General features: G+C 42.5%; 1 protein-coding gene across 2 annotated transcripts; it reads right to left on the bottom strand.

Moving 5' to 3' along the window:
• Positions 1-4,273: 4,273 nt before the first annotated feature.
• LOC123135686 (nuclear cap-binding protein subunit 1) lies at positions 4,274-23,761 on the bottom strand. 2 transcript variants are annotated; one of them, XM_044554862.1, is made up of 18 exons: positions 23,602-23,761; positions 22,468-22,527; positions 22,132-22,188; positions 21,038-21,109; positions 20,780-20,842; positions 17,020-17,196; positions 16,109-16,234; positions 15,928-15,994; positions 15,540-15,736; positions 15,126-15,196; positions 14,130-14,214; positions 12,708-12,776; positions 11,529-11,647; positions 11,070-11,208; positions 7,559-8,059; positions 5,461-5,760; positions 5,121-5,302; positions 4,274-4,557 (listed from the first exon to the last, which is right to left on the bottom strand). In XM_044554862.1, exons 1-18 carry the CDS (start codon positions 23,686-23,688, stop codon positions 4,458-4,460), a joined length of 2,472 nt encoding a protein of 823 aa, XP_044410797.1. In that variant the 5' UTR covers positions 23,689-23,761; the 3' UTR covers positions 4,274-4,457. The 2 variants fall into 2 exon arrangements, with proteins under 2 accessions (XP_044410797.1, XP_044410796.1); XM_044554861.1 differs by having other exon boundaries at positions 4,274-4,783.
• Positions 23,762-25,052: the final 1,291 nt, after the last annotated feature.

A 25,052-nucleotide genomic window follows, 5' to 3' on the forward strand; every position in this document is an offset into this window, starting at 1 on the left:
ACATCGCTATGTGATTAACACCCAAAGAGTACTTATGTTTGATCATGTTTCTCTTGTGAGAGAAGTTTAGTCAACGGGTCTACCACATTCAAAGGCGTATGTATTTTACAAATTATCTATGTCTACAATGCTCTGCATGGAGCTACTCTAGCTAATTGCTCCCACTTTCAATTTGCATCCAGATTGAGACTCAGAGTCATCTGGATCGGTGTAAAAGCTTGCATCGACGTAACTCTTTACGGCGAACTCTTTATCACCTCCATAACCGAGAAATATTTCCTTAGTCCTCTTAGGTAACTAAGGATAACTTTAACCGCTGTCCAGTGATCCGCTCCTGGATTACTATCGTACCCCCTTGCCAAACTCATGATAAGGTACACAATAGGTCTGGTACATAGTATAGCATACTTTATAGAACCTATGGCTAAGGCATAGGGAATGACTTTCATTCTCTTTCTATTTTCTGCTGTGGTCGGGTTTTGAGTCTTACGAAACTTTACACCTTGTAATACAGGCAAGAACTCCTTCTTTGACTGATCCATTTTGAACTCTTTCAAAAACTTGTCAAGGTATGTACTCATTGAAAAATCTTATCAAGCGTTTTGATCTATCTCTATAGATCTTGCTGCCCAATATGTAAGCAGCTTCACCGAGGAGTTTCTTTGAAAAACTCCTTTCAAACACTCCTTTATGCTTTCTAGAATATTCTACATCATTTCTGATCAACAATATGTCATCCATATATACTTATCAAAAATGTTGTAGTGCTCCCACTCAGTTTCTTGTAATTATAGGCTTCTCTGAAAGTCCGTATAAAACTATATGCTTTGATCAACTCATCAAAGAGTATATTCCAACTCCGAGATGCTTTCACCAGTCCACAGATGGATCGCTAGAGCTCGCACTCTTTGTTAGCACCTTTAGGATTGACAAAACCTTCTGGTTGCATCATATACAACACTTCGTTAATAAATCCATTAAGGAATGCATTTTGACATCCATTTGCCAGATTTCATAAAATATGGCAATTGCTAACATTATTCGGGCGGACCTAAGCATCACTATGGTTGAGAAAATCTCATTGTAGTCAACACCTTGAACTTGTCAAAAACCTTTTTGCGACTAGTCAAGCTTTGTAGATAGTAACACTACCATTAGCGTCCGTCTTCCTCTTAAAGATCCATTTATTCTCAATGGCTTGCCGATCATTGGGCAACTCCACCAAAGTCTACACTTTGTTCTCATACATGGATCCTATCTTAGATTTCATGGCCTCAAACCATTTATTGGAATCTAGGCTCATCATAACTTGTTCATAGTTCATAGGTTTGTCATGGTGAAGTAATGTGACCTCCAAAACAGGATTATCGTACCACTCTAGTGCGGATTGTGCTCTGTTTGACCTATCAGATTTTGTAGCAACTTGATCTGAAGTTTCATGATCTTTATCATTATCTTCCTCTCCAGTAGGTGTAGGCATCACGGGAACAGATTGCTTGGATGAGCTACCTTCCAAATTGAGAGTAGGTACAATTACCTCATAAGTTCTACTTTCCTCCTAGTCACTCCTTTCGAGAGAAACTCCTTCTCTACAAAGGTTCCGTTCTTAGCAAAAGAAATATTGCCTTCGGACTTGTGGTATAAGGTGTACCAAATTGTTTTCTTAGGGTATCCAATGAAGACGCACTTCTCCAATTTGGGTTCGAGCTTACCAGGCTGAAGCCTTTTGACATAAGCATCGCATCCCCAAACTTTAAGAAACAATAGCTTAGGTTGTGAAACTATTCCACATTGTTTTAAATGAAGTCCAAACTCGTAACTCAAATATTCTCCTCCGCGATCAGAATGTAGAATCTTTATTTTCTTGTTATGATGATTCTCCACTTCACTCTGAAATTCTTCGAACTTTTCAAATGTTTCACACTTGTGTTTCATTAAGTAGATATACCCATATATGCTCAAATCATTTGTGAAGGTTCGATACCTGCCACGAGCATCAACACTCATTGGACCGCATACATCGGGATGTATTATTTCCAATAAGTCACTAGCTCATTCCATTGTTCCGGAGAACGAAGTTTTAGTCATCTTGCCCATAAGGCACAGTTCGCAAGTATCAAATGATTCATAATCAAGTGATTCCAAAAGTCCATCTTCATGGAGTTTCTTCATGCGCTTTACACCCGATATGACCCAAACGGCAGTGCCACAAATAAGTTGCACTATCATTATCAACTTTGCATCTTTTGACATTAATATTATAAATATGTGTATCATCACGATCAAGATTCAACAGAAATAGACCACTCTTCACGAGTGCATGACCATAAAAGATATTACTCATATAAATAGAACAACCATTATTCTCTGATTTAAATGAATAATCGTCTCGCACTAAACAAGATCCAGATATAATGTTCATACTCAACGATGGCACCAAATAACAATTATTCGGGTCTAAAACTAATCCTGAAGGTAGATGTAGAGGTAGCATGCCGATGGCGATCACATCAACCTTGGAACCATTTCCGACGCATATCATGACCTCGTCCTTAGCCAATCTTCGTTTAATCCGTAGTCCCTACTTCGAGTTACAAATATGAGCAACCGAACCGGTATCAAATACCCAGGCACTACTACGAGAATTAGTAAGGTACACATCAATTACATGTATATCAAATATACCTTTGCTCACTTTGCCATCCTTCTTATCCACCAAATACTTGGGGAAGTTCCGCTTCCAGTGACCAGTCCCTTTGCAGTAGAAGCACTCGGTTTCAAGCTTGGGTCCATTTTTAGGTTTCTTCCCGGGAGTGACAACTTGCTTGTCAGTCTTTTTTAAGTTCCCCTTCTTTTTACCCTTGCACTTCTTCTTGAAACTAGTGGTCTTGTTAACCATCAACACTTGATGCTCCTTCTTGATTTCTACCTCCTCGGCCGTTAGCATCGTGAAGAGCTCGGGAATAGTCTTTTCCATACTTTGCATATTGTAGTTCATCACGAAGCCTTTGTAGCTTGGTGGCAGTGATTGAAGAACTCTGTCAATGACACAATCATCTGGAAGATTAACTCCCAGCTGAGTCAATTGATTATGGTACCCAGACATTTTGAGTATGTGCTCACTAACAAAACTGTTCTCCTCCATCTTGCAGCTATAGAACTTGTTGGAGACTTCATATCTCTCAACTCGGGCATTTGCTTGAAATATTAACTTCAACTCCTGGAACATCTCATATGGTCCATGACGTTCAAAATGTCTTTGAAGTCCCGATTCTAAGCCGTAAAGCATAGCACACTGAACTAACGAGTAGTCATCAACACGCGACTGCCAGGCATTCAGAATGTCTGCAGTTGCTGGGGCAATGAGGATAATCCTCAAGTTACGGACCCAGACCGTGTACGTAGTTGCTACCATCATCTTTCAACTTGGCTTTCTCTAGGAACGCATTAAAATTCAAAATAATGATAGCACGGGCCATTGATCTACAACATAGATATGCAAAAAACTATCAGGACTAAGTTCGCGATAAATTAAGTTGAATTAATCATATTAGTTAAGAACTCCCACGTAGATAGGCATCCCACTAGTCATCTAAATGATACATGATCCAAATCAACTAAACCATGTCCGATCATCACGTGAGATGGAGTAGTCTTCAATGGTGAACATCACTATGTTGATCATATCTAATAAATGGTTCAAGTTCGACCTTTCGGTCTCCAGTGTTCTCATCTCTCTCAAAGTAAATAGCATAAAACTACTACAATGGCTAAGTTTCCAAAAAAACTACCTAAAAAAATTTCCACTGATAACTACCAAGTCTGAGGTTGGTTGTTTCAAAAAACCCAAAAAGCCAAGTGCTTTAGTTGGGGCCCGCACACAAAAGAACTGATTGTTTGACCGTTAAATGACATGTGGGGCCCACATGCCAGTGTCTCTTTCACAGTTTTTTTACAGAATAACCCATATAAGTATTTTTAAAAGCAATCAGGTTCCTATAATTATTTTTTAAAAGCAATCAAGTCCTTGGACATTTTAAAAGAGCAATCCGGGTATGGAATCGCAGCAGCTGCGCCGCCATGGCGCTTCGCCTAGGGTCGCCGCCGCACCTCCATGGGGCGTACAGTCCAACTTTCCAGGCGCTCCACATGTTCAATCTAAGGCACAACCAATGGCGCTCAACTATCAAACACCTTTTCATGTCTCGAGCAGCAGAGTTTGCAAAAAAAGCTAAATATACGTCAAGATTACTCCAACCAAACTGACACCATAGACAGATGAAAATGCATAGCTCCACGTAAACTGACCAACATAACTACCAAACAGGGAATTCTTGGATGCGAGTGTTGCCGACATGTCAGAATTAGTCAAGAATGTTGTTACAGCTTGTCTTTACAGGTCGTTTTCAAAACCATGATGGTCAGGAATCAAAGCTGAGTTGCAACCCTTCACTGGTTCATCTGTCTGCACAAACCGGAGAATGCGGCTTTCCGAATGAGAGGGTGAATACTCTCAACGAAAACCTCCTCGTCCAACATGCCAATGTGAGACCAAATCTGCAACATATCATATGTATTTTTATATCTAATCAATCAGTGTACGCTCATGGAAACTTGAAATAACCAGTGATTATGAATTTATCAGTTCAAACAACCAACACCAGTAATTATCTCTGTTGCATACTGTCGAGAAAATGACTTTAGATACCCCAATGTGCATAAGCACCATTGCTCAAGCTCTCCAATAGTATAACCAACTTCTGTATTTTCACCATTCACTTGACTGTCAAGACATAACGACAAGTTAGCAGAGGCCGTAAAACTCGTACCAGCATGTGCATCACTGCACACTGGCTAGTAAATACTGGGTTGTACGCTGATAATGGTATTAATGGGCAGGTCTTCATTCATCTATGAACCAATATCCGTTGCATTATTTCAGACTCGATTCTCAGTGAGCGTTGTGTTAAACACAAATTAATTATTCATAGCAAGCCCCACCACAAAATAAATATCCACAAAAGTACAAGGTAATCTGGCTGGTTCTATAAAATGTAAATCCAAACTTGCCAGAAGCAGTCATTCTGAAATTAGTACTGCAAACTGTTTATTAAACTAACCTATTGTTATCTGCTCCATTTTCATCGTCTATCTCCATAGTTGCCGCTTCAGGATCGCTGGCTGGAAATGTTACATTAGGATCTCCAGTGCGTAGGTTAGGAACATCTCCATCAGCAGAAACAGGTGGCAGGCGTTCAGTAAGCACATCAACAAAGCTCTTGAATAATAACCTAAGCAATTCCTGGAAAACCAATGGCGAGATAATGGTAAGTTGATGTGAGATGCTCAAAACTGTCATAGCAAAAGCAAGTGCCACAGAAAACTTAAGTTCACAAAATATGTATATCAAGTTATCAACATATATGCAAGGGTGAAATAAGATACAAGAGAGTAGCATACTTTGCCTTCTTCAAGCCCCCGGGCAAGGAGAGCCTGCTTTGCCTCTAACGATTCTTCAATAGTTACTTCCTCTTCTTTTGCTTTGTCAGCAAAACCTTGAAGTCGTCTCAGCCTGCCTGGTCTTTCAGATGACACAGGTTGGCCCTCTACGATTTCAAGTATTGATTTAGCCTCCTCCAATTCTTTGATGGCTTTTGCACTAGCCTCTTTAGCAACTTGAATACTTTTCCTCAGTGTCTGAATTTCCTTCCGAAGATCACTGATTCGATTGTATGTCTTACTAACAGTATTCCTAAGAATCTGTTAAGAGGGCATGCCAATCAGACAGATTGAACAAAAAATCATAACAAGTACTCCCTCCATCCCAAAGTATAAGATCATTTTTTACACTATCCCTCCGTCCCAAAATATAAGATGTCAAAATTGATCTTATATTTTGGGACGGAGGGAGTATATTATGTGCTGCATTGGGCAGAAGAAGGCTACATAGCGTTAATATAACACCAAACATGCATGCATAAGGCAAAAAATATCTTTGTATGTGCCGTAAATTTCATGAGCATATAACATCCAGACACATGCAAACCTAGAGTAGACAAATCTACTATATCTAGGAGCCCCCACTACATGATTTCTCTTCACATGCAGCCTATCCACCTCAGCAATCTGCCACGTCAACGACTCTCAACAGCCTTCCACAAAAAAATTCTTCTGAGCGTAGCCCCTTCTAATTATTTCTGTTTAATATTCCTTTGCTAGCGAGTTGGTAACCACACGCAGCCCATTACTCCAGACCACATGCATCCCATTATTAGAAAGGATACTACTGGAGGCAATCTTAAAAAAAAGAAACTGTTGAATTCCATTCATATGTCACGCATAATCTCTTCCCCATCATATTTTTTTGTTGAGAAGATCATCAGTTGTGTACGTCCGTTTAGACAGTCTTATCAATTAGTGTTTGATTGAATACAAGGTTCCACTTTTCCCCTTCCTCTTCAATTCCACCTCCCCTTCCCTTCTGTAATCCCACGTGAAACTGCTTCCTCCAGACCCTAAATAAAATTCTACCGCCGCTGTTGCAAATGGTTGTTGGCATCTTCCTCCAAATCCATGGCCAGCCAGGATCAAAGCTGCAGCGTCCTCCACCGCTGAGGATTTTTTTTCTCACACACCCGTTAGGATTGCCGCACTACATAAGGTCGCCGCTGCCTTTCATCACCACCGAGGCAAGTGCGCTTGTGTGTTCATTTTTATATTCTCACTATCCATAGATTTCCTTTATGGTGTTCCTGATGCTGTGGCTAAGCTACATCATACTAACTGGACTACATGATTAAAAAATATAGTATAGGTTGACGCAAACATTTACTTGCAGATGTCTGTCACATGTGCAAAGGAATGCCCAATGCAGATTACCTAATGTTGTTGTTACATCATACTAACTGCACGATCAAAAAAATAAAACAGGTTGATGCAAACATTTACTTGCAGAATATAGCTCACCATATCCTTATTCCTTGACTCAAAATATTTATTTTATCTTAGTCTTCTCAGGGCTTGGCACCAATAAAACATTATTTTCCTTACCAAAACAGCTTCATGTATGGGATGTGTTATTTTATTCATGTTTGTCCTCTACAGAATCCACATAGGACATAACATGCCATAAATATAGTGCGCAAATTGCAGGATACGCACGTAAGATATATCCTAACAATTTGCAATTTTATTTCTGAATTCTTTCTGGTCTATCATTTATTTTCATGCCATCATTTATTTTCATGCTCACACTGATTATCATAGCCTTTAATTTCTTCTGGGTTATTCTAGCTCAGTATACCAAACTAAAGGGTGGTTATAAATGATTCAAGATGGCTCTCTTGGTATGATTTACCTACTTTTGCTATGGACGTCCTTTAACCTTTAATTCATTTATATTTGGTAGTTGTACAAAATGCATAATTTAGGTTGTTAGCACTACAAGTATACCAATGTGATTCTGCGGACCTCCTAAAAATTGATCAAAAAAGATTGATCGCTATAAAATCCAGCAGCAACACGCGGGGTATCTTCTAGTATGAGGATAAGAATGTACCTCCCATGGACGATCCGACACATGAAATTGGTTGACATTAGCAGGAGAAAAAACCCACTTGACTATAGCCAAGTTGGAAATTAAGCGATAACCCATCATTCTATCAATAGCTATAGCAGTCATCTGGGTACTGTTCTTCCAGTAAGCACTGACTTCATCCATCAACAATAACTGCATTTCCTCATCTGGGCACAGTTTGGAAATTATTTGACCATATCTCTCCAAAACAGTGATAAGATGGGTGAAACTTTTTGAACCAATGTCAAGAAGTGTCTGACTAACAACATCAACTGCGAATTTGGCTCCATTTGCAGGAACTATTTGTTCCTCAGCCCACAAAATAATATCACGTGTAGTCTTCCTTCCTCTAACCATGCTAACAAGTTCCTTGGATAGCCTGTGGCCTTCGGTGCTTTCTTTGCTTTCATCTGTATGATATCTGAAATTAGGGCCAGCTTTTGGGGGTAACAACCCTTCCAACTCAGCAGCATCTTCAATACTCTGCAAAACAATAAAGGCAATAAATTCAATTCAAATGACCATTTCCAAACCATACAACAATTGAGTAGAAGGATATACAAATATAAAGCAAAAAAAGGTCCTTTTTACTCCCCTGAAGTATTGCCCCATCTATTTCTTGGTTCAGATTTCTCCCCCAAAGTTTCAGTTACCATTTACTATACCGCCTACTCTGGTTTCATATTGTGGTTTGGCTGACGTGGGCAATAAGTGCACAAGACTCAGAGTTGTGGACAAAAAAGAATGCATACATGGATGGGCACATCGTTCCAGAAAACAGAGACAACGAGGAACGCCATGGCCATGGATGCTGTTAAACTGGAACGAGGAAAATGCCGTTAAGCTAAAGTAGTGGTTCCACACGCAACAAGCCAACAATGCTCTTCTGTGAGCAGGCAGGCAACTGAGTTTAACCAGGCACGTGAATTAGGTACTGATAAAGTCAAGGGGATGATACACATGCCAGGTTCATATGTCATCCGGATGTAATAAACATGATGGGAGAACAATTTTGTGGAAATGATTGGTGAAGAAGATTGAGGATGCAATATGAGCAAAGGCAACGAGAAGCACACAATATTGGACAAAGATGTATGTCAGCACGACTATTGGTTGGGCAGAGTTCAATGGCCACTCTGGACACGGCCAAACAAGTCGTCCCGTCTCAGCCAGTAGTCACCTCCCAGTCACAGATCTTGTCGCTCGAGCTCACTTCCCACCTCTTTACTAATGGGTGAAGCGGCTCTTGGGCAGGATCACGGTAGGTGTAGAGTGCACGACAGGAAACAAAGGGAACTACCACAGCTATTGATAAGTGAGCAGTTATTGTCCCCCTACTTCGGCACATGGTACTCGAGACCACGGCAATGGATTTGGCGCAGCTGCTTGGTGGATGCACATGCTACCACTCTTGGCTGCGAGGAGCAGATGAGCTTGGTACAAAACAGAAAGATATGTGCAGAAGGGGTGAGAAATAAAGACAGAAGGAACAAAGGTTGAAGAAGATATTACCGAAAAAGGCTTTTGCCCCGCTTTATATATAAAGCAAAGATCAACAGTACCCAGTACAAACGCACACCCCCACCACAAACGCGCACATACACAAGACATGATACATAGGCGCTGAGTGCAGCAACACCATCCCTAGCACTACGCGAAGAGGTGAAGTCGCATATGACGAACCGTGGGCTCCAAGGCGGCGCCTTCAGGAAGGGGATGACACCAGAGTGCCGCCACTGCCGAATCCGAGGATCAGAGTTTCCTCTAGAGCCACACGACGGGTAATGAGAGCCGCGACGACGCCTTCAAGAAGGAAACGATTTGCCGCCGCCGGTCCATCCGAAGATAGAGCAGGTTTTCACCCTGACCACCATTCACCGCCACCGAACGCCACACCCCCGACTACCACGCCGCCCGCACGGCCGTGGCAACCAGGCAGCACCAAGCCACGGGTTCTGCCCAAGAACCACGCGGACTCACCCCAGGGCCGTCGCCCCGGCACCCAAGACCTTGACACCACCTCACCCGAGATCCGCCGCTACCCCAACCAAAGACATGAGTGGAAAGGACCCGCCTTTCGCACCCCTGGGCTGTCCCGAGTGCCGAGACCCAATAGATCGGCCAAAACTGGCCTCCATCGCTCCGTCCTCGGCACCGGGTGCGAGACAAGCTCGGTCCTGCTGCCGGGCGCGAGACGAGCATGGTCCTGCGGCCGGGAGCGAGACGAGCTCGGTCCTGCTGCCGGGCGCGAGACAATGTCCGTCCTGCTGCCGGGCGCGAGACGAGCTCGGTCCTGCTGCGGGGTGCGAGACGGGTGATGGACCGCAGCTAGGGAAGGGCCAACCAACGACTAAGATAGCGGACGGACAAACCGAGAAGAAGGATCGAAGGTCAACACAGGCCGTACACCGACGGGCCGACGCCGGAGATGTCCAGCCGCCGCCTTGAACGACCCTAACCACCGCTAGGAGCCACCACCACGCCGTGGCAGCCCACACCCACACCAGGACCCCAAAGGGGAGCCCCGCGTCGCCCTCTACCGACCTCCGCTGGCCACCCCACCATGGCACGCCTCCGCTCCAGCCACCTCCAGCACCAAGGGATGCCAGAGACAACCGGACCATGCCGCCGCAGCCCGCACCGCCTGCCGGAAAGGCTGCGCCAGATCCGGCTGGCATGCACCACCACCACTCTCCGGAGCCACCCCCTGCTGGGCCGCTCCCCCACGCCGCAGGACACTGTAGGGGAGCCGCTCGAAGCTCGCGCCGCCCGCGGCCCTCTCCACCCGACGCTGGCGCTGCCCGCACCGCCAAGGAGCGGAGATGGCCCGCCTGACCAGGGGTGAGAAACCACCACCGAAACGCCCGTCGCACCGCCGCCAGGAGGATATCGCCGCCCACTCCTCAGCACACCGCGCCGCCGCACCCGTCACTAGTCCTGCACCCCAGCCCAGCGGATCTGGCCCGCGCCTGACCATCCGCGCAAGGAGACGAAGAAAGCCTCGCCGCCGCCTGCACCGACCGGGCTTCGCCCGCCCACGCCCACCGGCGGCGGCGAGGGAGGAGCAGGGTGAAGGAGGGGGACGCGCGGCGGAGATCAGGGAACCCTCCCCGTCCGCCCCGCGGGTGGCGGCGCAGGAGGGATAGGGTTGGGGGAGCGCGGGTGCTGCTGTCCGAAGAAGATATTACAGTTGGTAGATTGGCAGGATCTTGTGTGATTTTGAGGATGTCGTTGTTCATGTATGATGCCACGTGGCAGAACCATTCCACATCAGTCAAACAAGAGTCTAAAACTAGGGTAAGGGGTTAAACTCGAGGAGAGTAAACTGGACCAAAAATATAGATCAGGGGTGGTTATCTGATCAACTGTAATACTTCGGGGTAGTAAAAAGGACCTTTTACCAAATCAAAGTGGCAAGGCATAAATCTAACACAAAACAATAAATTGTTAAAAAAACTCCTTATTGAAAAGGAATGTCTCATATGTCACTAACCTGCTTGATTTTCTCGAAATAGGACAACCGAATTTCCCTTTCTAGTACTTCTTGGACAAAAACACGTTGTGGAGCCCATTTTGGTAGGCCCTTCACATTGGCCCACTCCTGCCAAGGCCAAACGAATTGAAAATTTGACCTGCGTAGGCAGATAATGTCATTAAGATTTAGCAGTAGGTTGCAGTTTGTTTTCAGTGCTACAGGAGATCAAACTTGTGAAAAGAAAAATTATGTTCTGAAACCAATTGGTTTCAAAGCTATACTAGCATTGTATGTAACGTTTTATGGATTTTTTTTAAGCAGTAGCAGAAGTGGGTCATCATCAGGGTATTGAACATCGAGAGGAAGAGTAGCAATAGCCAATAGGCTGCAGTAAGAGGTTCCAACAAACTCATACTAGGCTAAATAACCAAAGCAGGAACACTCGTGAACAAAACAAATACATGGCAATGAACTTACAAATGATGTGAAAACCATAGGATAAGTCTGGTGCGGCACTCTGTATCCATGTTACTTATTCTGTCAAAAAGAGCGTGTACTGCTGCTACCACCACAGATGGAAATGCGGCTGGCAAAGCCTGAAGATATGTTAAGATAATTAGAGTCGGTCCACTCATCCTCAAGGAAGAAAGTAAAACAATTTTCTTTTATGGGAAGGAAAAAAGGTAAAACTGTAACCAGCCGGTTTCTACGGGAGGTTGCACACGAACATGTGTTGCCTATTCTCTAAATGTTGAACAAAGACATCCAGAACACTTGGTAATGGTATGGTGTTGATGCGACAAGTGGTGTCCCGATCATTGGGCGAGAGGATAAATAACGATTTGTGGTGATGACCCTGATGGTCCAGGTATCAACTCAACAGACTAGTAAATGTCGCAATCAGGTGAGTTGACAGACGTGAAAAATGTAACATGCATCCTATAGATGACATATCCAAAGCTTATGCTGTTTAAGTAGCCAACTCACTAATAGACGGCTCAATTATTTTTCTAGGACTCAGATTTGCTATGAAACCATAAGAAAATTGATTACTTCGTGATAACCTTAGCTCGTGGAAGCTTACTTGCCAATAAGTAAATACACTGAACCTATCAATTTGAGGGTGCTACACTTCACATCCACATCTACGTTGATTATATGGTTCAAAAGTCTAGAGCAGATCTACATTCACATTTCACAGGCAGAAATTATGGCATCAATAGTTTACCAAAAATAAAATGTGGAGTGGTAATAGTTTACCAAAAATAAAAGGTGTAGTGGTATAGATGAAAACATAAGCAAGTATGGAATCGGAATCTGGTATACAGATAGATCATAACAATATCATTCTTTCGAATACAAATACTAGTAAACAGTATGTTTAAGTATGTTATGAATGAATCATAAGTGTCCTATTGACGAAACAAAGGAACTGTGGTTTCACAACTGTGCTCATCATAACCATACAATTATGTAACAGAATTTTGGTCAATCCATGCACCAAAATCTGCATGGCCATGATAGAACTCAAGGCATATTTAGGTCTGCTGATGTGCTCATTAACAATGATGTATTTTTAAATCTCACATTGCATACTGGTCTCATCACTACACAAAATATCAGCTGAACAGTCTCAAAGCATTAAAGAAGAACTACCTTGCAAAGATCGATGATAACCAACGTATAGTAGATTGGCCTGAAAGGTGGATTCGGCAGCAATAGTAGCTGCAGAATATCAATATGTCATAAGAAAATATTCATTTTTATTTGACAAGTATACTCACTATAATGGATAATGGAGAACCTCAAAATGCATGCATAAATATTGCACTAGGTATCCTAACTACTCCCTCCATTCCTAAATATTTGTCTTTTAGAGATTTCAAATGGACTATCACATACGGATGTATATAGACATATTTTAGAGTGTAGATTCAGTCATTTTGCTCCGTGTGTAGTCACTTGTTGAAATCTTTAGAAAGACAAATATTTAGGAACGAAGGGAGTATATCTTTATAAAAATATAGTGGTAACTGTTAAGACTGTTAGTGTCTATAATCCATCAGAACCAGGATACAACTTGGTATCATAAAGCCCAGAACCAACACCTCAGAAAGAATGCAAAAATAGTTGGCCTGCTACCAATCAAGACAGTATTCCAAAGAATTTTAAAATTCAACTACTAAATAGAAAAGAGCCTAAAGAGTCACAATTCGGATTTATTAATAACCAAATTCATGCCGGCCAAAATTTGACGTCTCCTTTTTCTAATATTGTGAAATACATGTATAATTGCCACCAAAATATTAGTAGATCAATATGAAGACAGAAATGGCAAACTGGCAACTATTCGGAAGGAACACTCAAGGGTTTAACTTTAGTACCTAAATGAGTGCTTTTGTCCTTCTTTATTAATATACATGTACAAACTCTGCTGAAACTAATTGCACGGAAGTAATACACTTGTTTAGAGATACTCGTAGCAGGTTGAAGTTTTCCAGCCAGCTTTTCTAGGTTTATCATCATTATATTTCAGAATACCACGGATAGTTAAACAATGTTAGCAAGACAATGATCTAAAGTAGGATCATTTTTGTATGACAAGGTCAGTTCGTTGAGCCTCCCATAATTGTAATATATATTGGGAAAAGCAGAAAGCTAGACACAAATATTGGATCTTGAACAAAATTTGCGAACTTAGGTGAACTTATTCATGTTGGTCAGCTGGACGTAATTTTTCAAACCTTACTCAATATAAACTATGTGTTACTACTACAATAATATCTCCAAACTAATCCACAATTAGCTCAGATCAGCACACCCAAACAATCGGTCATATTCAGCAGATCCACTGGAAATGCTTGGGCGAAACTCAACACACGCACCAAGAAAAGCAAGGTTTACTACCCATTTCATTGTGGTTAACTTAAATCATTGCCATACAAGAAATTTAGAGTGGAACATGAAGATTCACTTCTGCAACAACTAAAGATAACAGTTCACTTAACATGAAGGTGGACATGTAGAAACTAGTAATAGTAGTCTAAAACACACGTAATAAAGATGGTTCAGAAATACCTGTGAAAATATGGTCTCAGCCATCAGGTATTCATACCGAAAAGACACAGGAAGGCTGACCAGATAAAATGCACATTCTTTGCGACTGTCTTTCAAAGAAAAATATAACCATGATAGAATTAGTATAAGAAAACCAAAATAATACAATTCAGCAGGCAAATATTAACACAAAATACAAAATTCAACAAATTTTCCCGTGATGGGCATGAGAAAAGTTGTCGACCCTAATTATTGTCTTTAAAATGATATTTTCGCATGCTAGCAAGAAAGTAAAACTGTCACACTTGAGTTAGGCAACTTCACCAAAGATTTAGCCATGCACAGGGGTGTGTGGAAGTTAGCTATCCACGTGCCAGAACCATGACTTGGTTTCGATATATTATGGGTTTCAACTCTAGCCTACCCCAATTGTTTGAGACTGAAAGGCTTTGTTGTTGTAGTTTGTTTGTTGTTGAGTTAGGAACTTCGACATTGTTAGGCTTGTGCTTAGTTCTTTCCAGAACCTTTGGCTTGGCATGATACACTTTATTATCCCTATACCCTATTTGATGCCACGTGTGTGGCAAACAACTTGTTCGTCACAACCGTGGTTGCCACACTGTTGGGAGAAATTTACAGCAAGGTGTTGTAAGTAATAAGACAGGATTAGTTCTAGCAAAAATAAAACAGATGTTAGAACACCTCCACTGCATACTTTGGGGGCAAGGTTTATAGACCAAAATTCTAGAGCTTAACGAGAGATGATAGACAAAAGCAACACATCCAAATACAGCCAGATTTTGTTAACCAAGGGAGAGAACATAAGACTCGGCACTATGAAGATAGAGAACACCAAATTTATTCACATTAAGGACTGACAAGCAAATCCAATGAGTACATGGTGTCAGCAATGTCATGCATGAACAACTTAACAAACAGATGCCTGACATCTAACAATCGCAGCTTTTGTACAAGTGTCAAACACACTAATAGAACTGAGGAAAAATTGTAACTGACCATCCATTGAAGAAAAGCAGCACATCCAATATGTATTCCTCAACAACAAAACGGTCTACAGGTTGCATATTCTGTAAGAAAATGATAGCTGATTAGGGCTCATAAGTATATATATATATATAAACAGGTTAACTTCGCAACATAAAACAAAGTAATAGCGAATTTCATGTAGTTAACATGCATTACAAAAAATACAGCAATGAAAACATTAAATGTAACAATGATCAATGGACTAGAACATAGCATAAAGGTGTGTGCCTCGTAGTAAGTATATAAACAGGTGAACTTTGTAACATAAAACCAAATAATAGCGAATTTCATGTTAGTTAACATACGTTACAGAAAAGACAGCGATGAAAACATTAAATGTAACAATGCTCAATGGACTAGTATATACATAAAGTTGCGATTTACCTCAGCTTTATTTGTTGGAAATATATGGAGCCTACAAAGCCTTTGAGGATACTTTAGATTGGCTTCATGCATCTCTTGCCCTTTTAATATCTCAGAAGATGACATCGTGAAAGCAGGCGGTGGGTAACTAACTGGGTGGAAACGGTGAGATTTTCCAACTACTAACTGAGCTTCAAACGACAAGTGAGGTTTTGGAACTGCAAGGGGCAATTAAACAGAATGCAAAACAAATTATGCAACTGCACATTCGGAATTACGTATAAAGTCCTGAGCTGGATAAAGAAGAAAGTTATCTTATCATTCAACACTATACTGCTTGAATATTAAAACCAACAGCGTATTATTTCAGTAAGAAATCGTGTGTATTTTATATCATGCACTGACATACCACTTTTAACCTTCCATCCATTACGAGAAAGAAGTTGCATACGCTCCCATAGATCTTCCATGAAATCCTACAAGGAATATAAGTTACTGAACTGATCAAAATATCATAAAAGGAGTTAAATGGGCCGGAATTCAGGAAATAAACCAGTGTAAGGTTCAGACATTCAAGAAATTGCCAGTACCTTCTTATTGGGAGAGTTGCCTTCATCCGTCTCGAAGACTGAGAAAGCAATATCATCAAAATGCCTTCTGATACTTATGTAAGACTGTATACCAACCAGAACCCTCTCAAGTTCATCCGGGACTTGCTGCATGTTAGAATTTATCAGTGTACGTATTCTACCACCGATTCATGTTTGCAGAATTTTCTAATACACAATTCAAGAACGGGAGTACATTGTACTTGTAGGAGCCTATAACTTTGCATTGCAACGATAATTTGGTGGGGAGCACCCCACCCCCACCCACCCCCAAAATCGAGAATGTAAATGTGGCTCATGCATTCTTCCAGAAGGTCTAAGCAATCATGGCTAAAATGTAATGTTCATTTTATGGTGCAGACACATACAAACTTTCAAGGTCAGTGGTACCCATATGCACAAGTCTTGCTACTTACTAGAGGAGCAGTGTCCCTATTTCACTTCTTGAAAATATGTTGGGATGCTTATAGTGCAGCTTTCAAATAGATGACGGAATGATATAGAGGAACATTAGAAAATAATGAAGATACCCTTCTAAAGGTCAAAAACTAGAAAAGGTACATGAACACTAATATTACTAAGATGTGCAAAATGGCAGTGCCAGCGTAACTCTTAGAGGCATTCATATTGAACCGCACATACTACAAAAAAGGGGAGCAATCAAAGTAGCTTAATAAAGCCAATGGGGGTTCATACAAGCAGAGAACAAGAATCATGTGTTGCTGCTAAAGCAGTCAAATTGGACACCAAAGGTAATGCATGACCGTAAAAGATATTACTCGTATAAATAGAACAACCATTATTCTCTGACTTAAATGAATAATCTTCTCGCAATAAACAAGATCCAGATATAATAAAGATTAAACAGTACCAGAATAGTTTAATAGTGTTACCTCGAACAATTCTGAACCACCCCATGGAAGGGAAGCCAAAATACAATAAACATAAAAATCAGCACGTGGTTGCCAAGAAGCATTTCCAGCATCCTCATCCAATATAGTTGCAGCAGATGATAAAAGTGTCTCGTATGTCTCAATAATGGAATTTGGGGATATAACTTTGCTGCACATCTACAAAACACACACACATTCTACAGTTACAAGAAGAAAAGGTTGAAACAACACAAACACTACACATTGCCTCGTCTATACGGCGCAAAATACAAGAAAAAATTTATACCATGAGAGGAAAGAGGATTCAGAATCAACTTGTTATTGTTAGGAGATATCCAACTTGTATTTCCAGGTGGCCATAGGCCAGTATATATATATACAAGTACAGATGTGGTACAATATGCAGAAAACCCCTCAATAAAAAGGGGAACACGGCTAAATATATATAACTCTAACACACCCACCCCCCCTCTAAAACTCATGGTGGATCAACAACGAGTTTGGAGAGATGGAAGCCGTGCTTTGCTTTAGTATGGGCCTTCGTAAAGAAATCCGCCAACTGTAACTCGGAAGGCACATACTGAAGAGCAATAACCAGATCCTGCAAACCAGCGCGCACAAAAGAAGCATCAACACCAATATGTTTGGTGAGCTCATGCTTAACAGAGTCACGGGCAATACTAATAGCACTTGTACTGTCAAACAAGAGCAGAGTAGGTGTAGTGATAGAAACACCAAGCTCCTGAAATAACCACCGTAACCAAGTCACCTGTGCCGTCAAAAGAGCCATAGCTCACGACTCAGCCTTTTCTTCGTCTTCAGGACAATGAGAGAACCACCAACAAAAACACAGTAAGCAGAAAGCGAACGGCAATCTAAGGGATCACTAGCTCACATAGCATCTGAATAGGCCTGATGTTGTAATGAACTGGAGCGGGGAAAGAACCGAGGGTGAGAGATCGTGCCACGAAGATAATAGAGAACACGAGGAAGGTGACTATAGTGAACCGAAGTGAGAGCAGAGACAAACTGACTCAAAATATGGACATGATAGAAGATATCTGGACGAGTGATAGCTAGATAGACAAGACTCCAACAAGATGACGATAACGCGTCGGATCAGACAAGGGGTCACTATCAGTAGCACGGATATGAACATTGAGCTCCATGGGAGTCTCAACAATGCGGTAATCAGTAAGAGCAGCACGAGCAAGAAAATCTTGGGTATACTTTTCTTGGGAAGTAAAAAAGGCATCAGAGGTAGAAGAGACCTCAATCACAAGAAAATAGCTAAGAGGGCCAAGATCGGATATAAGAAACTGCTCACTAAGGCGTGCCTTCACAAAGCAATATACTCGGGGTCGTCGCCAATGATGATCATGTCATCAACATATAGAGGAAGAGTCCAACCACGAGCAAAAAGGTGGACAAACAGTGTAGGATCATGAGCACACGCTAAAAAACCAGCAGCAATCATCCCAGAGGCAAAATGTTCAAACCAGGCGCGAGGGGCTTGCTTAAGGCCATAGAGAGAGCGGCAAAGACGGCAGACCATGCAGTCAGGAACAAAATACCCATGCAGTGGTTGCATGTAAACCTCCTCACGCAACACCATTAAGAAAGGCATTCTTAACATCAAGCTAAGACATAGACCAGTGGCGATTGGAGGCCTCAGCAAGAAGTGTTCAAATAATGGTCATATGGGCCACAGGAGCAAAAGTCTCATTGTAATCACAACCATGCTCCTGCTGGAAGCCACGAGCCACAAGACTAGCTATGTAGCGCTCAACAGAACCATCGGAGCGAGTCTTAACCTTATAGACCCACTTACAAGTGATGGGACGAACACGGGGAGGAAGAGAAACAAGATCCCACGTGTCGGTGCCTGCCATTCCAAGCTGTCATTTGGGATGAACAACAACATCACGGTACGAAGTCGGCTTAAGAACAACAACGCCTGCGCTTGGAAAACCAAGGCGGTCAACAGGCAGAAGCAGACGAGGACGCAAGCCATAAGTAGGATGAGACGAGGAACATGGCACATCAGAAGTAGATGGCGCATCAGTAGACACATCCACAACATACAAACGGCGAGTATAGAAGTGAGGAAAAGATGGAAGAATACGAGGAGGAATCACTAGAATAAACTCAGGTGATGGAGATGGGGAAGCCACTGGTGATGAAGGTGTAGAATCCTGTGGTAAGCGAGGTGACGAAGCCATAGGAGATGGCAGCGTCAAATCTGCAATAGTCGGAGAAGCAAGAGCAGTAGGACAGATGGACAAGGGCTCAACAGGATTGATAGGAGTGTCATGAAAAGTGAGGACTAATATATCCTCCACTGAAAAGGTCGAGGAAGATGAACGTGATTAGAGGGAAGAGACTCATCAAAAGTCACATCCCGAGAAATACACATCTGACGACCTACAGGTGGGGTGGGACAACACACAGCGGAGCTTCAAGCTCGTTCGAGCCAACGGGCTTTGACCTGATACAGGGCCAACTCGATCTGGAGAGGAGGCACACCGGAAGGGTAGGGCAGCAAGCAACAAGAGGATTGAACAGCGCACGCGGTCAAACGCAAAGCCGACGAGGAGCACGTGTTGGCATGGGCCGTGCTTGCGGAAGGCACAAACGGTGCGTTGGTGGAAGGTTGCTTGGCCAGCTTGATGAGTGGGCGAGATACGCAAGAGGGCAGAACAACGACAGCAGGAGGCACGCATGGAGAATAGGCGGACCGGTGGCCGACGTGAGAAAGGTAGCGGCGGTGCACGAGACACGATCGGAAAGAGCACAAGTTGAGCGTGCGGGGAAAAAACTAATGCTCCAATACCATGTTAGGAAATATGCAACTTGTATATCCAGGTGGCCATAGGACAACATATATACACATACAAGTGTTGTACAATACAATATGCAGAAAACCCCTTAGAGAACAAGGAAAATACAAAGGGGAAACAGATATAAGCTCTCAATACAGGGAGCAATAGGAGAAATCAGAGCCTAACGTAAGGATGATATCGCGCTAACCAACATGCTGACCACATCCAAATTCTACAATCATAAATTATACAAATTATGATCTAAATCATAAAAATGTATCTCTAGAGTTGTACTGCTTCTGTTTCTGGGCTGGAGAAGCCGAAGCTACCCAAATAAGCCATAACTAACATGCATGCAACACTACTGCCTTAAAGATCGTATGATTCTTAGAGAATGCAAATACTTAGGAATTTTTTCCCTATAGAGGCCCGTTTGACTATACGAATGAAGTTAACGAATTTGTATGGATTGCTTTCCTGTGCCCGTAATTCTATAGGAATTTGACATCCACTCTGTCTTCTTTTCTACTGATTTGCTTAGTAACTAAGGCAGTTTTCCTATGTCCTACACAAACGACTACCCTGCAGCTTTCCTATGTTTTGCAATCATCAGTTTTGCACTTGCATTCCCATCGAAATCCTGTGTTTCATTCCTACAATCCAAAGAGACCTTGCAACTATTATTTCCCTCAGAACAGCACCCTTCCCAATTTTATCATATAGTTATTCATACTTCTAGTTTAGAATTACACATGACTAGTGTAACAGGAAGAGACTAAACACCTTTAGCACTGCTCGATTATTGATGAACATGTGTTGCCAATATAATAAGTCAATATGTCAGGTATGAGATATTCAAGAATCACAAGTTGGGACACATGGTAGCAGCTAGAAAAGGATGAGCAAGAGAATCAACCCAAAACTACTACATAACTTACCAGGCCACAGAGAAACCGCAGCAATATCCTGATCCTATCACGGTTTTCAGTATGCAAAGCATCCTGCAATTACAACGAGTCAATACAAGGCTAGGATGATCTTAAGAGGGACCAAAGTTGGGAAAAAGAAGTCCAGTGGCATAATAAGTCAATAATGCTGGAATATAATCATAGAGAACATTTCTCCAATGGAACAAGGGGGGTGAAAAGATTAACAGATGTTATCATGCTCTGTGATGTAGAAACAAAGATTCACACCTGTAGGTTTGCCTGTGTTGCATCCACGATACCCTTGGAAAAATCTTCATTTTCTAAATTTAACAAACCTATCTGACATTACAAAAGAACAAAGCAGAACCATCACAACGATTTAGTTCAATTAAATAAGAGAGATCATATAGCAGCATCTTGTCCTTAAAACATGTAGCTCAAAAGTTAATTTAAAGTGAGATTACAAAGGTAGGTAGTTCTCAAAAAAAAAACAAAGGTAGGTACAGAAGGTTTTAAAACCAACTGTCATAAATAAAGACCAGTTCTTTATGGAAGAGAACTGCTCAAAATTACTGTGCATCCAATTTTGTTGCAATTAATTCATCATTTGAACTAAAACAATAGACATACCCTCCTCTCATGAAAAGATGCACATAAAAATACGCCAACAGAATAAAATCGTAGAAGTATTGGCGAACGGCTGGTCATCATCGCCCACCATAGCATACACGGTACCAAGAGGATCAAGAGACCACAATTGATCTCTGTTTATTTATAAGTAGCAGGTTTGTTGCACAAAACATGTGGAAATAATGAAAAGATAGTATGTTTGCATTGGCATGGCAAGCTTTGCGTGGGAGAGGATATATAAATGAGCAGTCGTACATGAGCACTATAATAATCAAAATCCTACCCACAGATTAAAAAATAACATGCAGATCATGTGTAAACATGATAAGACCTAGGCCAACAGAATATGAGTCAAAGCATATGTGAACTTCAAAGTTCACTGACAATGTAAAGTCACCAGTCATATAGATAACATTTTAGATCAGGGTTACAAACTATAACTGTGGCGTATAACCAAACTGTATGCTTGTACAGGGCCATGTTTTGTTTCATATGTCCAACCAGAAACTCAAAACGATAAATATGCATACTAGATATATGTTGTTTATAATGCTGATATACATGCTGCTTTCCTCTTTGTACAGAAATAATAAGGACATTCAAAGCATGAGTAACAAGTCAAACATGTAATGAGATTCAATAAGAACTTCAAATGATCCACGAGTAATATTTATGAAAGAAGACAACATAAATTAGCAAAGTGTATAGGCTTCATAGAAATAGCTGCATACCAAAACTCCAAAGAAAGGAATCTTGTGAGGTAATTGTTCTGCACACTGAAGGAGAAACTGCTAGGACAAAGGTACATTTAGTTAGCACCTCAAATCGATTCAGATAAAAGATGACGATATGTATCGAAGGCATTGAAGAGGTAAGCAAATGCTACAGGATGCAGCATGTAGGATCCATACTCCACGTTTTTTTTTGAACAATGGCTGGGAAGGAACCAATTAAGCACTAATGCTTCTTTGTAGAATTAAAACTATAGATTATCAAAAGATAGCCAGATTGGAATAGTAAAAGCACAATAATATGAACAAGCACAGATTAGAATGTTGGACACCAACCTCAAAAATATCATCTTTGGAGTGTTCATATTCACGAGAAAGCACATTGTAACAGATTTCCTGTGAAGCCAATGCTTGGTCAGAACAGGTGCGAAAGAAACATGGCCTGATAGATGAAAAAATGCAAACATTCTATTAAGACCATTGTGCGTTAGTTGGAACAACTGCGATGTTGTAAATATTGACAAACAATCACAGGAAAAATGTGTGTGTGCCTATGAACTTGCTTGGCACCCTTTAGTAATCATTTGATTGAAACTGCATTTTGCAATAAACCAGGATTCTACCTAGAGATGGGTAATCTTCATCATTACATACTACTATCCAATAGTACCACAATTTCACTTATCTTAGAGGGCATGTTCAACTAGAAACAGGATAAGTGACAAACGATTTATGTCGCTCTTAACAAAATAATAACCCTGGAACTATCCTAGGATTACTGTAACACCAAATTGTAGTCGTAGGATATATATAGGATGTGTTTGGTTTGAGCTCGGGCTTGTCCAACAAACAAATTTGGCCAAGGTTCTGTTTGCCCATGAATTGGCCAGTGTTGGGAAGAAAAATGTACTAGAGTAGGCAAAGGGGAATTGGCATGCCCAAAAGTTGGCAACCGTCCAAACAAGGTCCAAATTTTTAGTCATGGCCAGAAATTGAATTGTGACAGCAGATGTGCAACACTGCAAGCAGACAAGTTCCTAAGGCACTAGTAGTAGGTCGCAACCCAAGTTTGGTCTCTATCATATTAAGCCAACTTGCTGTATCTAAATGGAAGAAGCAGATCCAATGGCCTGGGAACCAAATCCAACTGTTGAGAGCGACGATACTAGATTGGCAGGAATGATATAACGAAAGCAAAGACTGCAAAGCTTTTGGATAATTAAGAACAGGCGGTGAACTGTAGGCGCCCTAGAACAATAGTGATTAAAAAAGCACTAGCACCCCCATCTTCTGCACTCTCCGCAGACTGCCAGCCAGATTGGCACATTGAGAGCCGCCGCGATACCAATTCCACTCCGCAGTCCGCACCCCCAATAGCAAGAGCTGAGTATTCCGTACAGAGAACTGTGACCAGTGGCTAGGGTTTTGAAGGGGTGGCGAGGTGGGAGGGAGAGAGGTAGGGGAACTCACGATGTGCTCCTTGTGGTCGGCGGTTCCCCCGTACTCGGGGCACCTGTCGCCGATGCGAAGCAGCAGCGTCCTCCAGCCAGCGCTCATGGCGGCGGTGGCGGTGGCGGTGGCGGACAACAGAGAGGGGAGAGAGGTGCCGGGTGCGGGCAGGAGGCGACTCGGGTCGAGGGTTTTGGTTTCGGTCGGTGCGCGGGGGTTTGACTCTGTGGGAGGCTGGTTAGCGTGGTTTTGGGGCGTGTTTGGTTGCCTGCATATGGCCCAGCCTGGCCCGGGAAAGATTGAGCCTGTTTGGTAGCATGTGTTCACTGTGCGGTCCGCATCACACGGAAGTTAAAGCACGTCCAGATCAAGCCCTCGTGAGCCTGGCTCGGGCGAGGCAGGGAAGGGCGACACGTTTCTCCACTCGTGCAAGCAGGGAGATGGCGCGGGCTCGGCCGCGTCGCCGAAAAATCGGCAGGAAAAAACTTGCAACTTCACCAATAAGTCGCTAAGACACCGGCCCCACGGTGGGCGTCAACTGTCGTGGTTCTAAGTCTGACAGTTGAAAGGGGGTAGGAATGGAGAGGCAAGATCTTAGCTATAGCGAAGATGTACACACGAGGTTTACGAGTTCAGGCCCTTCTCGAAGGAAGTAACAACCCTATGTCTCGTTGCCCGGAGGCGGTCGATTGGATTATGTGTGTTGTGTTACAGAGGGTGCGAACCCTTGTGTCAGAGGAGGGAGTGGCTTATATAGAATGCGCCAGGACCCCAGCCCGCCTTCATTACAAGGGAACTGATGTACATAAAGTAAGGGGCGTTTCTGGTAACGCCAGTATTAAGTACTCTTAATGCTCATGAAGACTAAGGAGTGAATATCCGGCCGTTGTACGTCCTACCGACTCCTGGTATTCGACGTAGTCGAGTGGTTCCCATATGGTCGAGTGAAGGTAGAGAATTCTGGTCGAGTGATTGCATCGTCGAGTGGATTCTTGGTCTTCTCATCTTCTGGGGTAGTGACCTTGGGTAGGGTGTGTAGGTCAGGCCTATGACCCTACCCCAGGTCTGTATCGTCATCAGTAGCCCCCGAATGGATTAAGGTGTGAGTGCAAAGTAGGTTGAAATTGAACCTGTTCCAAGCTTCGGGACTTCGAGAGTGCTTTCTGTAAGTCTGAACGTCTGCGTTGGTATTTGATGTTGACTCAGTTGCCTTGGTCCATTCAGCGGACAGTAGAATGAACTGTTGATCTCGTGTGCCGAGTGTTGTGTTGGAGAGCGGGATCTTGGGCGCGATTGTCTGCAGCGTATCCCGGATTTCGCGGGATACAAAATTTCGGGGGAGCGCTCGAGACGGGGGAGGCCAAAGTAGGCGGAGCGGATAAGCAGTGATTCCTCGATTTCCGCGCCGCCTTTTTCGCCACGTACGCTGCGCGTGACTGTTGCGGGATTTGACGGGATCGTCCGGCCCCACG

This window comes from Triticum aestivum, chromosome 6B, assembly GCF_018294505.1.
Source record: "Triticum aestivum cultivar Chinese Spring chromosome 6B, IWGSC CS RefSeq v2.1, whole genome shotgun sequence".
Taxonomy (NCBI): domain Eukaryota; kingdom Viridiplantae; phylum Streptophyta; class Magnoliopsida; order Poales; family Poaceae; genus Triticum; species Triticum aestivum.